We start from the raw sequence: 17446 nt of genomic DNA, 5'->3' as shown, positions 1-17446 counted from the left end.
TTTTTTAAATAATACTGAATATAAACCTTGAAAATACAATTAATAAAAGAATCCTTTGTGAAGATATATAGCCAAGCACTGCAGGCATCTCTATTTCAGGCACCCCATGCCACCCATAAATAATGTAAGTTAGAAGCCAGAAGAAAAGCATGACTCCACAGTCATGTTACAGTTTAGCATCTATACAGTTTACAGATTTGCCAATTACATGCAGATGCCATTGATTTTTCAGTTCCAATGACCAATCTAGAAATAAATTATTTCGTGCTCAGCAAAAATGAGTTTGTCCATCCACCATGCTTCTTTCAGCTGATCTCTGCAGCCTGAATTTGTCAGTGGATTCTTCTGGAAGTAAAACACAGGAACACAGCCAGTTAATGCAGGGTTGTGAAAGGATTCCTGCAGCACCACAGGATGTGGCTAGCTTTGTCGAATCAAATTTTCAGGATGAGGCCTATTTTATCACAATCTCTTCTGAGCCAGTCTTCATTGCCCTTCTAATTATTAACAACTTGTCTTGCCTCCTCTCTTTTTAAAAGCATGCTTGTATGAGTAAGGACTTAAAGCATAAGGATGTCCAGTATCAGCTTTCCATTAAATATTCCAGATTAACCAGCTGCAAATGCAAACTAGAGTAATTTTCTCATGTTGCAACAAAACACTGGCCAAACTTTGATATCTACACCAGGTGCAGCACACAACTGAAGTACTGTATTTTGGGAATCCAGTAGTACCTCCACAGTTCATGACCTTCCTTACAGTGGTAGTAGTTAAAATCTTCCTGCTCCGTAAGAAGTCAGCTATCTGCCCTCCAATGGGCACAATGATTGTCATGACCATGTGGGGAACTGCAGACAAAAGGCCAACCTGAAATTACAAAAGTAAGTGCTTACTGCTCATATCCTTCCTTGGGATTTAAGGGGAAAAGAACAGGAATCATATATATAGGACACATCTTTAGCATATATTCTTGTGTGGACTGTGGACTTTTTCTTCAACAGAACCTGCAGCAAGGAGTGGCTGACCTTAAGCTACGCTTGTCCCAGCTTTAGGGATTTCTAGGAGCTTGAGGGACTCCAGCATGCTCCTATCCAGGCAGTGGCAGCTTTTCTCCCAGCTCTGAGCATCTGTATGCAATCTATAATGGGTCTCAAGCTACAATAAGAAGGAAAAAAAGAGAACTATGTCTAAAAATTCTGAAGTTGGTGCTTTAGAGGAATTTTCTCTCTCCAATGGCCAGCACTGGAGTTCAAGACTACTACAGTTTAGCTCATTAGCGTAGATATCCAAAGCAGGGTGATGTGAATATCTCCTCACAGTCCTGGAGGAGAAGGCATAGCACAAGAATCTCACTATAGAAATATCATGCAATGTCTCTGCTTTTTGGTGGTTGCTCTGAAGAATGACATAGAGGACTGCAAATATTTTCTGTTGTAGATACCAGAAAGCACTTACTTATATGTTCTACAGTAAAGTGTTCTGTCTCTCACTTTACAACTGCTTTTATGTATTTTTATTATTCTGTTCTCAAGGAGATCCTTTCTGCATAGCAAATCTGTTTCTTGACACCATTATAATGGAGGCAGCACGTGTACGTTGCATGGGCAATAAGTATATGTAGTATAAAACCTGAAATTATATTAGAATCTTATGAATAAGCATACATTTGAAGTAATGCATATACTTCTGCTCTTATGGTAGTAGGACCTATAAATTGATGCTCATTTTATCACATTTTTTGGCAGAGTTCTTAGTTTTTCTGTAGGCTCTGGTACTTATTCCAAATACAAGAAAAGACTATTTTGTGGCCAGCACGTCATCTTATAAGGGCATAAATCTGAAGAAGTAATTCAGTAGGAATTTTGAGTTACACTTTCCTTACACTGACACTAAATCAGCTTTATGTTTGTTTTTAATTAGTGAACATTCTAATATTTATGAAAGACAACTTAGAATAAACAAATCTACTTTCTCTTAATAACCCCGTTCTTCATACCATTGCTACACTAGGTCACTCAGAGTGTCATTGCCCTGAATAAATAATTATTGCTATAATCAAATGGTATGTTACTATATGAAAATTATTGTATAACAAGTAGGTTTTTTAAAGGAAAGTTGGAAGAACTTTTTTGTACAACCACTCCACAGTCCACATTCACGCTCTAAAGGGAGATTGTAGCAATACCGGCTTTAGTGAAGTGGCAGAAAATATCAATCCATGGAAAATTTTACCTCTGATTGTCAATGAAATGTACTGAAAAAGAAAGAAAAGGAGGAAAGCCATTGCCTGCCAAGTACTGCTAAGCCACCAGCACTTAAAAAAAAAAAATAGTGCATTTCTATTTACTTACCTGCTGGTTTCTATGAAGTGTTTCTTTGTTACCAGTGAAAGCAATTCTTCCTTTCTTTCTTTCTGCTAAAAATTTGATGCTAGCATGTTTTCATGTCTATCAAGTTTGTAAACATATGTCATCCCTGAAATTATCTACTGAAATGACTGCAGTGACATCTGGGGATCCTCTGTCTCCTAGTGTGGAGTCTGAAAGTCATTGCTTCATCTCAGACATTTACCTTACTTATCGCAAATCCAAAGACTTCTTCAAAGTAAGCAGGCTGACTTATAAGGAGCAAATAGAAGGTCCAACTTCTACAAAAGTTAGCCACAATGATTGCATAAACTGGCATTGAAGTGAAAAATCTTTTCCAGGGAGTACTAAATTTCTAGGGAAAAAAAAGAAAAGAAAAACAATAGGCAGAAAGTATCTTCAGTATCAGGATTATTCATTATATTGCATAAAATTTACATTGCAAATTGCTTACAATGTAAGCCTGAATTAATGGCGAAAGAAGAGAGACAGAAAAACTTTCTCGGAATCGTTAATATTTTTAGGATGACTACTGTGCTATTATTGCTCTGCTTATTGGAATCACAAAATTCTGTTCTGAAATCCTGCTGTTGGGCTAATAGGATCAATAACAGAGTCAAAGAATACTAGAGGAAATATTGTTCTGTTCCCCGCTCTCTGTCACAAGGAGGTTTGAGATGGTTCTACAAAGCGATTATGAAAAAAGTGTTCTCCAAACTAAGAAACACTTAGTAACACACCAGCAGGCTGCTACTTGCTTCAACTAATTCATTTCATTCAGCAAAAAAGCTTGTAGTAGAGGATTTAATTCATATAATTTACTTTCGGCATTTCCAATTTATATTTATGCTTAAATATTCCATACAGCAGGAGCAAAAAACAGTTCAGAGATCTATTCACTTGAAATAAATATCAAGTCAGAAGCCTAAATCAGTAATTACTGTAATATTCATTAGAATTCTCCTTTCTTTAAAATAGTAGCTGTGTTCCACAGGCAACTGTGTGTCTGCAGTCATGCGTGAACACATGATGATGGTACTAGTGTCTTCTGTAGTCAAATCTTCAGTAGCAAGGGCAAAATCATGTCTTGAAACAAGTGTGTATGTCTCCAAACAGTGACTTCAGCCAAACTTCATGCGCATGTCCAAAAGGAGAGCCTGATACTTCATGCTTTCTCTTAATCTGTTATCCAAAACATGTAGAGGATAGGGTTTGGAGAGTTGACTTTTTTTTTCTTTTTTTTTCTTTTTTTTCCCCCAGAATGTTAAATAGTAAAGCCAAGGAGGGGCAATGTATTGAAAAAAATCTTTGTTTTTTTGCCTATAGCAATAATGAGTTACTTAAAGGGATAATGTAATACTTAAAGGGATAATGTTTGACAGGAAAATAAGTTTTGCTTGCAAATTCCCAGGATCCTCCTGAGGAGAGAACTCTTAATACAGAATACTGAGCTATTGTGTGAGAGAGCAGGGCAGAAGTCCCAGCCTGAGCTCTCAGAATTTCAGTCATCCTTGGTAGGAGCCCATAAGGCAGCTTGGTAATTTAACATCCAGAGCCAGATCCTTATTAGGTATTTCCATTAGTTTGGGGATTTATTTCAGATCAAGTCTGATAATTACTCAAGAATATACCAGAATGTGTTGTTTACTGTTCTCCCCACTCCATCCTCTCCCTGACTAGGGATGCTCTGTAAACCAAGAGCTGAATCAGCCCTACGGGTTTTGCCTGTTCCTGAATTTGTCCTGTACGCTTGCATGAGGCTCATCCTGCAGTCTTCATAAAACAAACAGCCCCTAAACTTCAACAGAAATAGTTTTGCTGTTCTTATGAAGCTAACTGTATCTATCCCATTATGTGCTGATGTTGCGCAAAGAGCTCACGAATTATAACTAGCCACTGGAAAGCTTTTTTACTTACGCCTGCACTAGCAAGGCTGGCTCCTTCTCCAATACTTGTTTCTATATATACTCTTTCTTCTCTGGTTATTGTTGGGTGTGCAGCTGGACTCTCATAGGCATGAAGCAGCCAGAACATGTACCAAACAATCCCAAACATTCCTAGAGAAGCAGGAAAAGCAAAACTCAGTTTTAAAAGCCAATTAAGCCATACTTCTATATCTAAAGGTGTTAAGGTAATTTCAACAGCCAATTAAACCAAATCTCCATTAAAAAAAATGCTCAGAGAAGGGAGAAAAAATGATTCCCGACTGTGTACATACTAAATGCCTGTTTGCAAAGTGTTTCAGCATTCTGTTGCTCTTATGACACAGTATGTGTAGGGCAGAAAAAAAGGTAGAAACAAAGTTTTATGTGGAACTGAGAGAAAAAAATAACAGAATGATCTTAACATGTTCACATCTGCATACAAAGGCTTCACAACCAGAGAAGACAGAAAACTCATCTCAACTGCATGGGACAGATTTTTCAGGGCAGAAGGTTTCTGAAGCTTTAGGCTTCCTATCAGTAGTGTATGTGGACCCTTATGCTGAATAGGGTGCTCTGGGATATGTATCACTTGAGTGCTTGTGTTGCAGAGCAACCTGCACAACTGTATCCAGCCCTGTCATGGGACCACGTGTCACTTCTACAAAGCACACTACAGAAAGACAGAAAGTGTTTCCTGTTGGTCCTTTATACCATGGACTGTAGTCTGGTCATTACAATTTTAAAACATGCTACAATAGATTACAAAACAAAAGTTTTCAGAAGCTGCCACAAGTAGAGAATAATTGGGAAGACCCACTTGCAACCACTTCAGTCCTCAGAACAACTTTGATACCCATCACACAAGATTAACAAAACTGCAGGCAATACCATTTGAGGAGAGGAGATTCTTTATGTTAAGAACTCACCATAAATATAGAAGACTGATGACCATCCTATATACTGTACTAGCACTCCTGCCAATGGCATGGCAACCACTGCACCTGCATATGACCCTGAGGAGAAAAAGGATTAAGAAAACACATCAACAACGTTAAATGAATCTAGCCCTTACTACAGGCTGGCATCTTTTTTATTTATTTATTTCTTCTGTGTGTGTGTGAACATTTGTGATGGGATGGCAGTTGTGATATTTTTACTGGGATGGAGAGACAGGCTCTTTGCTGGAGTGGGATCATCTAGCTCATTCTGTGGCCAGAAGGAATGTGGTAACCTAGGTAAATGAGATTCACAAAGCTGACACTGATGGCGTACCACCACACAGGCGTAACTTAAGATCTGAAGAGGGGATTCCCACTTAACCCTGTGGCATATGAAGGAAACCTCAGAGAAGCCAACAGCTTGAGTTTCAGAAGCCCTTTTGGTGCCCAGAAAGCCCGATGGCTGCCAATATGCTGAGAAGCTTCTGTCATGACTCTAGCCCCACCACCCGACAAGCACTGCAAGTGGAGGCTCACATCAGCCCTGAGACTGTTTAATCACATTTAGTTTATGCCAGTGGCATGAACAAACGCACAGAATAAACAGCCTAATGTTGACACAGGACAATTTTATTTATTTATTTATTTTTTAAAGTGAAAAAGTAATCTATGCCAAGGTTTTCAGACTGGGAAACATACATTACTGGCTAAATAAATTTCTGAATGACTTGCAGAAAAAACTGAGAATTTAAGTACTTGGAAATAAATTTCAATGAAGATTCCAAGGAGGATTCATGTAATCTGGACATTTGGCATCAGCACAAAATAATGACATGTGAGAAGTGTTGCTTTGAATTACTTTAGGAAATAAGATACACATGCTTTTGACTTTATTATATACTTTGCTAACAAACACCTACAACCTAAAGCTACAGGCAAATGCAGAAGTACACCTCACTCCATTCATTAGCAAACACTTCTTGTTGCAGAGACCCTTTGCCTCTGTACAATTAATTCAATGTTCTTGCAGAAGTAGCGAAGCCCCAGGCAAGAAAATAGAGAAACCAGGAACACGGGTAACACAGGGCTTCCTAATCTTTCCATCATCTCTGTTCACCTTACAAGAGTGAAAGAGAGAACTGATGATCTCTGAACTGAAATGGATATTGAGCTACAGGATGAATCTTTATCTGCTGCCTCTTTTTTAGTCTGTTCCTCTGCAGAAATTTGAAACTCCTAAATAATCACTAAATACCAGAGTCATTTGTAAAATGTAGTAAAAACAGTAAAAATAGCATTCCCAGAGTATTAAAAGAAAATACATTTTTTCACATTTCAGTCTTTTTTTTTTCCTACTGTTCCACATGCATTTTAGACCTGCATTTTCCCAAGCTTTTCAGTTCCACTGCTAACAGACAATAATTTCCTGTGACTTTTATATTTTCTGTTACATATTCTCTCTCACAGACATTTGTCTTCAGCTGGCTTTAGCCCATCAACAATGCTTATTTTCTTTGTTGTTTCTTCCTTCACTCTCAGCTGCTCACTTTTCAAAGTGTTACTATTTCTGATTTGTCTTCAATATTATTAAACACCCTCTCACCGTTCCAAGTTCCCTTTTACAAGTGGGAAAGGACAAGGCAAATAGAGATGTGTGTCTTAGAGGATAAGAAACAACAGACCGAAGTTAATAAGTAGGACTTTTCCTTCACTCTCACAACAGCCCCCCTTAAATCACACCACAATCATTTCTGCTCCATACTCTGGACCTTTTAGGGTATGAGAATGGAGGAGGTGCATTTGGGTTATGCCTTATCTTCCTCCCATTTAGCCTTCTATCCAAATCCACCCTGAAGTCAATAAGAAGACACCCTGAAATCAGCAGCTAGGCTGGCCACTGAAATAAGATGAAGAAATGAAAGGGCTAGAAAGGCATGAGAGTCAAGATAGTCTTCTCTGGAATGAAAATGTGGTAGCACAAAGTGACCTGCAGCATTCTTTTAAAACCTGCTACTCAGAGGATAGAATTAAAAGAAGAAAAACCCTTTATTCTTAATATGGACATGAATGAAAAGAGAACAAGATGTAAAACTCAGTATTTTTCCTGCTCCATGTTTCATAGAAAGATCTAAGGCTCTTGTTAGAGGCTAAAATTGAATGAAAGAATTTTATTTCTCCCAACTTTCCACTGGATTCCTTTTCCCAAAGCCTTCTGAAATTTCCTACAAGCCACCTTCTAGAAGTCTGTCTGCCAGTAGTAGGAAAGACCCAACCAGCAGAACAAAAAACAAGACTGACCAAGCCCTCAAGTCCTTTAAAATAGTTGTCAAGTGCATGCTTAATTAGTCAGTTCAATGCATACAGCAGATAGAATGCCTAAAGACTGAACAAATGGAAAAAAAAAAAAGTGAACCATAAAATGAATAATATATATGTCAATACACTCATAACCCTATCAACTTACCACAGAACGATGTCGTTGCCAACCTGCTTCTCTCCAGTGGAGGAGCCCATTTACTCCACATCCCATGGCAGGCTGGGTAGGTGACGCCCTAGCAGACATTTCACACATCATATGATTTTCTTTCACTGCATTCCTACTTTAAGCAGTTGCTGAAAGAGTTAACCTGTCTAGCTCATTGTCACTACATCGGAAAGCTTAAAATAAGCCTGGGAGAGTTTTCCTTTGGGGAGTGTGTAGATGGCAAATTAACTTAAATGGTATGGTGTCCTGGGTTAAAAACGCTGCTTAGTGCATGCAGTGGATGGCTTAAATAGGCAGAACTAGGTCTATCTGCAGTACTATTAATCGATTATTTTAAGCTCCTTTAAATTTAAAAATATGAATCAACATAAGAAAAAAATCATCACCGTAAAAATACCAATGGAAAGAAAAAAAAAAGAGTAACAAGTAGAACTGTAGATGGATCAGAAAACCTGACCAAAATGTTTCAAACTTTTTTTAAAAACCAAATTTCCCCAAATGAAAGTGGTGAATGTTCTTACCTCCACCAGACCTTGCAGAATTCTTACAAACATCACACAGCCGTAATGTACTCTTGCTGCAGAAGGGATGAACATGTTCAGTGTAGATGTTAGAAAAATAGCTGCTCCAAACACCCTTTGAAAAAAGTATCACAAAAGAGAATGTCATTATTATCTGCTTTTCAGAAGCAACATTGTTCTCAGGTACAATCTCAAAGACAACTTCTCCACTGCCCACCAAGTCACCAACACAGATAATTGTAAATTTACATTAATGGCAAAAGGGGTAAATTCACATAATATCACTGCATTTTCTTCGCTGAATGAGATAGGAGTTTTATGCACACGTAAACAAAGGTTTTGTTTTATTCCTCTATCTCAGAGGATGAGACTTTGGTGTAGTTGCTGGTGGCTAAGCTGTTTACACAAGCCCTGAACTAAGAGCATTATTCCTATTCTGGGAAGTACTTGAATTCTTTTGTGTCAGTAGGGTTTGACTTAAATCATGTAAAGTCTTGTTTGAGTGCCTTACTGAAATGTGGGAGCATGCTGATTATTTCCTCTTCCTGCAGCTAAAACTCATAACAGCGCAGTTTGAGATCAGCTCCTTCCCAACATCAGTTCTCTAAATAATAGATAAAAGCGTTCTTTGCAACTGTGGCATAGAAGGGGTGCTTCTACAAGAGAGCTTCTGTGAAAGATATGATACGAACATTTTGTTCCTTGCTTGGGAAGAACACTTCCTGCAGCTGGGTGCAAGTCAGCCAGGGTTCTCCATGTATCTGGGGCCTTTGGGAAATCTTTGCAGCCTTCCAGAGATTACCATCCATTAGAAAAATGGGCAGCAGAAAAATCTGTGTGGTAGTTATAGATCCAAGCAACATCCTCAAAACTTCAGAACACTCAGAGGCCCTGGGGATACACTCAGAGCTGGGTCTGTCTCATGCCTCACAGTCTGTGGGAGCTCTTCCCAGTAGAGACATGGGCTTTTCTCAGCTTAACTGAACAGCAGTGCAAACTTAATGCATTGTATTAATAATAAACAATAGTGACAATAGACATGATGGACAGCTGGGCCACAGTGCAGTCATTTCAGTACAGGATGGTTGCAGGCTTGCATACATTTTCACACCCGGCTGATCGAAGTCTCGGGTTCTCTTTTTGTACTACAGACAGGGTTCAGTATCTGCTACACTTTGAATATCAAGAGTTCATGACTCCAACATCTTTGGAAGATGATATGCAGGAGGATCCCCTCTCAAATTCTCTCACAGCACAGAAAACTATTAGAACTGGCAGAAAGAGTTCATTCTGCAGATAGAAAGCTGCACTGGCTGACGGCCTTGGGAATCACAGTGTGTTAGAAGATGGGAGGTTGGGTCAGAACAGCCTTCTCTTATCCCAAGACTGAGGGTCACACCTGAGTTTCATCTCTCCCTTGTGGCAGAGGTCCTCAGCTCCTGGCTACACTGATACTAGCTGGCAGCAACTGCTCTTTGAAGCAATTGCTCTTTGCTCTTCAAACTCACTGGTGTTGAACAGTTCTGCATTGGCTTATTATGCCTGTGGCATTTAAAAAATGACAGATGACAGATTAAGCTTCATTCTGATATAGGAATGGTATTAGATATTTAAACTGAAATAATGACAGCAGAAATATTTTCTCCTTTTTGATTTTTCTGCCAAAGACATATGGAGATCTCACTATGTATGGCTATTTATCATCTTCCATTGAAAAATATTCATAAACTTGTAAAGTCTTCTGATGTCAGCAGCATTTTTCTTCTTCTTCTTCTTTTTTTTTTTTTGGAAACATTCACAGGAAATATATGACACATCATATTTTAAATCCAAGTTTATGATCTACGGAGGAATTAATGATTGCATTATAGCGCAAAGAATCTACAGTCAGAGATCAACATTGTTTTTTCTCATCCTGTACACCTCTTGACAAATGCAGCAGCTCATACCTGGACAGCTCATAACCATAGTGACAAGAAAGCAATCAACACATGAACACAAAAGCAAAGAAGCTGAGCAGGCTGACAGAGGGAAATGACAAAGGAATGAATTTGTATAGAAACTAGTCTGAAAATCTGAAGTAGTATACAAAGCCTGTGATTGCATCTTGACATTTAGGAGGCTGCTTTCAACGCCAAATAAGCATTTAGCTAAGAAATGAGCATTACTGAGAGCTCTGTTATGATCAGTGAAGAGTTTTGTGCCTTGAGTTTTCATTGCCATGGGTAGAGTTATGTTATCATAGTGCAACTGGCCATCTTAGGGAACTACAGCAAATTATGTAGAAAAGTAAGTTATAGAGCAAGTGGAAGAATGAATAAGCCATAAGAAAGAACATGTTTTACTACCCAACCAGTTAGCTCTTGGGATTGAGTTTCCAGTCTTTGCCACTTCACTTAATGTCAACTCCTAACACACCCAGGTTGTAAATGCATCATGTACACTGTGTTAGAACCAGCCTCTCTTTTGTTACTAACAGGCAAGGCAAAGTAGTGTTTCTGCAAATAGCCGGCCAGCGTCTTTCCAGCAGTTTCAAGCCTTCAATCCCAAAGAAGCTGGTCTCCACCATGGACAAGAATACACCAGTTCTTTTCAATTCACTAATATATTCTTTTCTCCTCACTACTGTGATCCATAGCCAGTTACTACTTAGCATCAAAACAGCTTTCTCCAGCAACAGACTCCTCTGCCCAGCAGTGTGCCATTACCAAAAGCTGATACCATGGGGTGCTTTATGTTTCATGTCTCCTCGTCACCACCAAGAATCAAGAAATTTTGTTAGGACACATGTTGGAGGATAAGCAGTAAATCAAAAGAACATAGTCAGTAAACAGTGAACTTTTTGGTGGAACACAGATATATACAAATTTGGATATGCATAAAGCAACCTACTTGGTGTCAGGTAGTTTTAATGAAAAGCATTAAGCACTTAATATTTTCCTTTGTTCTGAGATCTGTTTGAATGCCACGTTATTAAACACAACTATTTGCATTAATGCTTGTTGGGGGGGTGGGAGGGGGAGAGTTTCCATGTGTGTTCAAGGTTCCACAGTGGTGAGCAGAATTTAAACAGGTAACAAAAGACTCTATACCTAAATCTGTAACACAGTAATAGGGCAGAGTAATACTAAGCAAAGTTGTGAGACAGAAAACGTTTCTCTTTCTAGGGGAGGTGAGTTCACAGGTTTGCCCCAGCTCTGCCTGTTTCCTGCCCTGTGGTGTTAGCAAGCAGATGTTACCCCTCTGAAAGGGAAATACTGCTGAATCTACCCAAGCAGAAACTGGTAGGGAGAACAAAGAATATAGGAAAAACATAGAGTTAGTCAGGTCTGCGAGTCCTATTATTACAAACAGGAATACTCTTTTAGTTTATCTTTTAGGGGGGGTGTTCTTCCTCAAGCAGATTCTATTCCCAAACCCAGTCGTAATTAAATCTATAATGTGGTGTCATATTGTAGAATGAAAGTGAGTCTGAAAGTATAATGGGGACAGAAGTATAGCTTCCTGTGCATATGCATGATAGATACCTAAGGAAGCAGTTAGCTGATAGAATATGTTGAGCTATAGGGTATACTTGGTTGATTTTACTGTTAATAAAAAATATAAAGGTAACAGAAGCGAAATTAATAACATACTGAATTATTCAGCCAACAGTGTGTACATCTGTGTTTTTGAGCCCTTCAGTGGCCAAATTTTGTGGCAAGACTGGAAAGAGAGGGAAAATGATTAAACCTAGCTAATTTGTTTGGCTTATGCAACAGAATGAAAAGCATCCTGCTTAGGCCCCTCATATGGTAGAGAAATGAAGAACTGAGTCTGCTAGTACTGTTGAAGAAGTGCAAACTGAATTCAGAGTAACTCTTTGTTTCAGATAGAACAGAGCTGGGGCTGAACTTCTGGAAAATCCATGGGATGACTCCATCCTGAAGTCATTTCCATAAGAGACAAGGGTGAGGAGAATGCTTAGACAGCCTTGTAACCCCTGTAACTCTCTGAAGAGTACAGAGCACAAAGTACTTTTATTGAGGCAAAGCAATGCAAAGCTGGTCTTAGTTTTTTTTCTCCAGTTGTGAAAGCCATTGTAGATGTCAAATCTTGTTTGCAGAGAAAAGTATGAGTGCTAACCCTCTTTTTCATCTGTAGATCTCAAATGTCTTCCACATTCATATCTCATGAGTTCATTTACAACCAGCTGTCTTCAGACAAGCACTTTGTTTCAGTTGGGATCATATTCCAAATTCTGCATACTTTTTGAAGTAAAGCTTAAAAACAAAATTATCTTTGGCAAAATTAGCAACTTTTCTTATTGTTATTTTCAAAAATGGTTGAATTAAAAACAAAAACAACAACAACAAAGAAACAGCCCACAAACAAAATGGACATGGAAATAATCTGTGTAGAAGTTCAGACTTTGTTATACAGAAATCATGAGACTCCATTAGAACAGTTCTGGGCAATCCTAATTACTACTGTATCCAACCACAGACAGCATAACTATGTTGATTTCATAGAAATGTGCATGAGAATGGGCTTGTGCCTTCAGAACATAAATAGTTCTGTACCTTCTAAATGCCCAGCTTCAAAATTTCTGGAAAATTTCAATCCACAGGGAAATTTTAAAGGAGAAAAGTCAAATTTATTTGGAAAAAAATAACTTGGTAAGTTGAGTTAAAAGCACTGAAGCACTTCTGAAACACAGATGCTACAAGCATTATCTCAAGCATCAGGTGTGTGTTCCTAACATCCTCCAGAAAGCACTGTTATTTAGAAAACAATAAATGTGTAAACATTTGAGATGAACATGTCACTTGGAAGAAGCAGAAATCAGACCTATTACAGAAGTCTAGCTCCTTTTTTGGTTATAGACATTAATACTGCAAGTTCAGCTTCAAGTTCTTTAAGCACCTTTGTTCACTGTGTTAGTAAGAAATATAAAACAGACATTTGTAACCTGTAAAGCTTAACTCTTTTGATTATTGTTTTCTAACCTGTTAGCAGCCAATTTGTTTGCAATGAAACCTCCTGGAATTTGTGTCACAATGTAACCCCAGAAGAAAGAGCCGTGTATGAGTCCCACTGTCTCAGGATCCCAGTTGAACTGGGCTTTCTGTAAAAGAAACATAAAAAATGTAAAAGCACACTTATTATGAGGTAAACACTATTTGCAAGTCTCACAGAAGTCACTCCATCCTACAGATCAAGATAATCTCTCTGCACTGGTGTTACTTAGATTGAATCTTCTCCATTTGTGGCAAAATGCTGTCAAACTGGTAGGTGGAATTACTGCTTCTGCTCTGTCAGGTCGACTAAGAGAAAAGAGTTCAACCAAAAGGCAGTTGGTGCTGGCCCTTCACCTTTGGCTCTTGCCACTGCTTCCCTTATGCTGCTTAGACTTGAAGACTTTGTTTTCAGGCCAGCTTGTTGTTATAAGAAGGACCTGCTACCTTTCAATGGGCACATCCTTTCATTCAACAAGATTGCTCAAGCTGGAGTTTATCCCATCAAGGTAAAACTCTGACCATCCAGTATCTACATTAAATAGTAGTATGGGAACAGAAAACGTTTATAGAAGAATGGAGAGAAAGGGTAACATCTGAAGAAGTAATCTGAAAGTTAGGTTAACGCTAGCTGACTAATGTATCTTTTATAAAAAGTGATGCCAATCATAGGGTTGGATTTGGATACAGAATACCATCCCCAGACAGGTCACAGATGATTCCTAGCAAATAATGTCTAGAACTAAGAGAAATATTTCTACATGTCGTCCCTGAATACCAAATAGTTTCAGTCATCTCAAATCTTCCTGATAAAGGGCATTTCTCTGATGAGTCTGTTTTAACATATTCTGTTCAGAAGAGGGATAGTCAAAACCCAGAAAAAAACATACGAGAATGAAGATAAGGTGACCCAAGGTGCCCTTCCTGCCCATCATTCTAGGACATCAAAACAGGGCTTGACTCAGTACAATCACACTAACGTAAGACCAGTGTCAACATTTTCTCCTTGAACCTTCCATTCAGAAGAGCTATTCTGGAGAAAAGAGAAACAACGTTGTTTTGCTTCATGATTATTTTAGGGCTAATCACATGGCAAGGAAAGGTGGTTAAGCATCACAGCACAGATAGTCTTATATTCTGAACTAGAATCGTCACTAAAACATGACAGAAATACAAAAATTAGAGTGATAAACCCTACAGTCTCCTTTTTTCATATTACTTTGTGTGTATAGAAGGAAGTATATGGAGTTGCAATTCAGTTTTCAAAATATCTATTTTTCTACTAGTGATTTCCAACTTAGTGTCAATTTGTTAATTGCAGAGACATCATGAGACATAGAGAAAATTCCATTATCAAGAGTTGCTGATGCCCAGAAAGAACAACTTGGTGGTGTTATCTGAAGGGAAACACAGGGAAATATCAGATAAGAGTCAGTATTCCTGTGAATAACTTGTTATAACAGAATCCAACAATAAGTGAATTTTATACATGCAAGAACCGGCGCACATGATAACCCAGCCCTGTACCAAGGCAGGACTGGAGAAACTTAGATATGCTTTGAATATACAGTTCATTGGGTTTTAAAAGTTTGTGGACATCTTCTGTGAACCATGTGCCATCCGTCACAAATCTGAGATAGCTTAGTACTATTTCCAATTACTTCTAGATGGCACTCCCCAACGTCAATAACTTGCAAGTAACTATTGCCCTATTACCTACTTTAAGGTCCTGAAATTCATCCACGGATCTGAATAGGGATTAGTGATACATAAAATGATTAATAATTCCTTCTGTAGCAGCATCAGTGTGTATTCTCCTGAAAGACAGTAAATAGTAAAGTCTTCTGCAGCTGAAACAATATCTGCCTACAGCTGAAAGACTGGAAACTTGATAAACACACAAGCCAACTCAGTTCTCATTTCTGCTATTTACTTTCTGTATGTCATTGCAAATGCTCATATTGCACGGAATTTTTGTGTGACTTAGAGACCTAAATAAGGATAAAGAACCCACACGTCTGTAGGAATCCAGACTTGCATGTCTTCCCGCCTCAGTTTTTGACCTATATTATATATGCACTGTTCTTCAATATGTGGCACTTAGACAACTCTACAAAGGAGGCACGTCAGAACAGGAGATAGAGGATGGCTTCTCACCTGCAGCTCTGGTTTGCCATTAATAACAATAGTACTATTGTTCACCATTTGCACGATGGCAACACCCAGGTTGCACCGAATTCCAAAGGAAATGCAAAAGCCCAGGCCGCTCATGATGGCGATGATGTAGCGCTTGGGCAGTCCACAGCAGTAACAGTCACACACTTGCGACTTGCGGGCGCTGGCCTGCACAGGCCTCCCCTCTTCTGTCAGCTCAATGTGATCTTCCTCGATGTTGGTGCCATCGATTTTCCTAAACAGAAGAAGCAAGAGAAAATGGAAATGCCTTACTGTGAAATATAGATGGACAGTTAGGTGCTGCAGTCAGCTATTAAAGCACCTCTGTGTGAGGGGTTTGCCTTTTGGTGCTTCGATGAGATCATGCTGGGCACACACAGCCTGTATTTTTGTCACGAAAAACCCCTGAAGTTCCAAAATCCCAGACATTTGGCTGGACAGCTTGCATAGAAGTGCTTGTGGGCTTTTCACAAGCATGGTTATGAAAGGTCTGATGAGCTCTGCTGTGATAAATCCTGCTGGTTGTTAACAATATATACACATGAAGAAATCCATCTTAAGTTCTAATTAGATCCACTGAACAGACTGGCAGTGTGTTTCAAGGAAAGGGCAATTACAGCATGGAGCGCATTTTTTCTCAGATTCAGATTAGATGTTGGGGGAAATTTTTTCCCTGAGAGGATAGTGAAGCCCTGGCACAGGCTGCCCAGAGAAGCTGTGGGTGCCCCATCCCTGGAGGAGTTAAAGCCCAAGCTGAATGAGGCCCTAGGCAGTCTGACCTGATATCCTCATTTAGTGGTCACCAACCCTGCCTTTGGTAGGAGGGGTTGGAACTAGATGATCTTTCAGGGTCCTTCCAACCCAAGCAATTCTATGACTGTAAGAGCCAGGCCCAGGCTCTCTCTGTCCAAGGGGATTTGATGACAAGTAACCCCTCTGTTGTGAAATATCACTCACCAGCTCATTACAAAGCTCAACTCCTGTTGTTGAGCATTCTAGCCTTTTCTTTAAAATAATTAATGTTCAGTGAGATCTGAAAATTAAGCAACTTTCTGCTCACTGCCCCTCAGCAGCAGAGGCTGAAGGGGCTTCACCTGGGAGCAAATTTTGTGTAGGCACTGCAGTGCAACTGGGAGAATACAGAGGCAAGGTCCATAGACACGGACTTTTCTGTTTACTTAGGAATAGGAGCAAATGGTACCTATGCATGTCAGCCTGCTCTCACTGCACCAACTGCAGGGAAAGGGAGGGCCCATTGGAAGGCAAACAGCTGCTGCTATCATCCCAGGTTGCACTCTATAGCAGCATCTTACGATACAGATGGTCTCATCAGTACAACAGTTGCCCATTGCTATTTCCTGCACTTATGGAAAGAGTTTCCTGTGCTAAAGCAATTAAAAATTTATTTGGTCTCCCAGTGTGATTGGAAATACCAACACCCTGTGCTGTAGGAATGGGGAATGTCTCTGGTAGGAAAGATGAGATCAGAAGGAACTGAAGACACACCATTAAACCGGAGCTAAACACTTCCTTTCCTAATATTAATTTCTAATGCCTTTGATTTAAATGGAGTATACAGGCTTTCCAACATGCCAAAACACTAAGCACACTCTGAATGCATGACTGCCCTCTGAACACCACCTGCAAGATTAGGGTTAAGTGTTCTCTAAAGGAAAGCCTTGATCAGCAGCTGTGTTAGGAAGCCTTTTAGCTTTGGCACTGCTGTGAATCAGTGGGTGCAGGATCCAGCTTTTTTTGTGTCCGCCATGGAGGTGCTCTCACCACTACTAAAATGTGAGCACATACTTAATATAAAAAAAGCCCGGCTTAGTGTATAAGATGATGAAATGATTTAATTCATTCTTTTCTGGTAAAGGGTAACTTATTTCCTTCTTTCACACATCTGGTCTGAAATGTATCTGAAATCTAATGCACTTCAGTCTTCCATATAATAATCGGCTATTCAAAAATATTTCCAGAGCTTGTATGGTTGGACTACACCTGGTTACACAGTGGTTGGCTGGCTCTTTCAAGAAGAG

The 17446-nt window shown here is 39.2% G+C and overlaps 1 protein-coding gene across 1 annotated transcript in view; it reads right to left on the bottom strand.

The window, feature by feature from the left end:
• Nucleotides 1-17446, bottom strand: part of SLC17A8 (solute carrier family 17 member 8) — a 31469-nt gene that overhangs the window by 7915 nt on the left and 6108 nt on the right. Inside the window, exons 2-9 of the mRNA XM_003202173.4 lie at nt 15390-15642; nt 13224-13342; nt 8236-8350; nt 7694-7781; nt 5218-5304; nt 4284-4423; nt 2572-2721; nt 735-867 (exon numbers count right to left, since the gene is read on the bottom strand). Of these exons, the coding sequence (XP_003202221.1) occupies nt 735-867; nt 2572-2721; nt 4284-4423; nt 5218-5304; nt 7694-7781; nt 8236-8350; nt 13224-13342; nt 15390-15642 (1085 nt within the window). The remainder of the gene's footprint in view (nt 1-734; nt 868-2571; nt 2722-4283; nt 4424-5217; nt 5305-7693; nt 7782-8235; nt 8351-13223; nt 13343-15389; nt 15643-17446) is intronic.

Source organism: Meleagris gallopavo, chromosome 1 (genome assembly GCF_000146605.3).
Source record: "Meleagris gallopavo isolate NT-WF06-2002-E0010 breed Aviagen turkey brand Nicholas breeding stock chromosome 1, Turkey_5.1, whole genome shotgun sequence".
Taxonomy (NCBI): Eukaryota; Metazoa; Chordata; class Aves; order Galliformes; family Phasianidae; genus Meleagris; species Meleagris gallopavo.
This window is presented reverse-complemented; position numbering and strand designations above follow the sequence as displayed.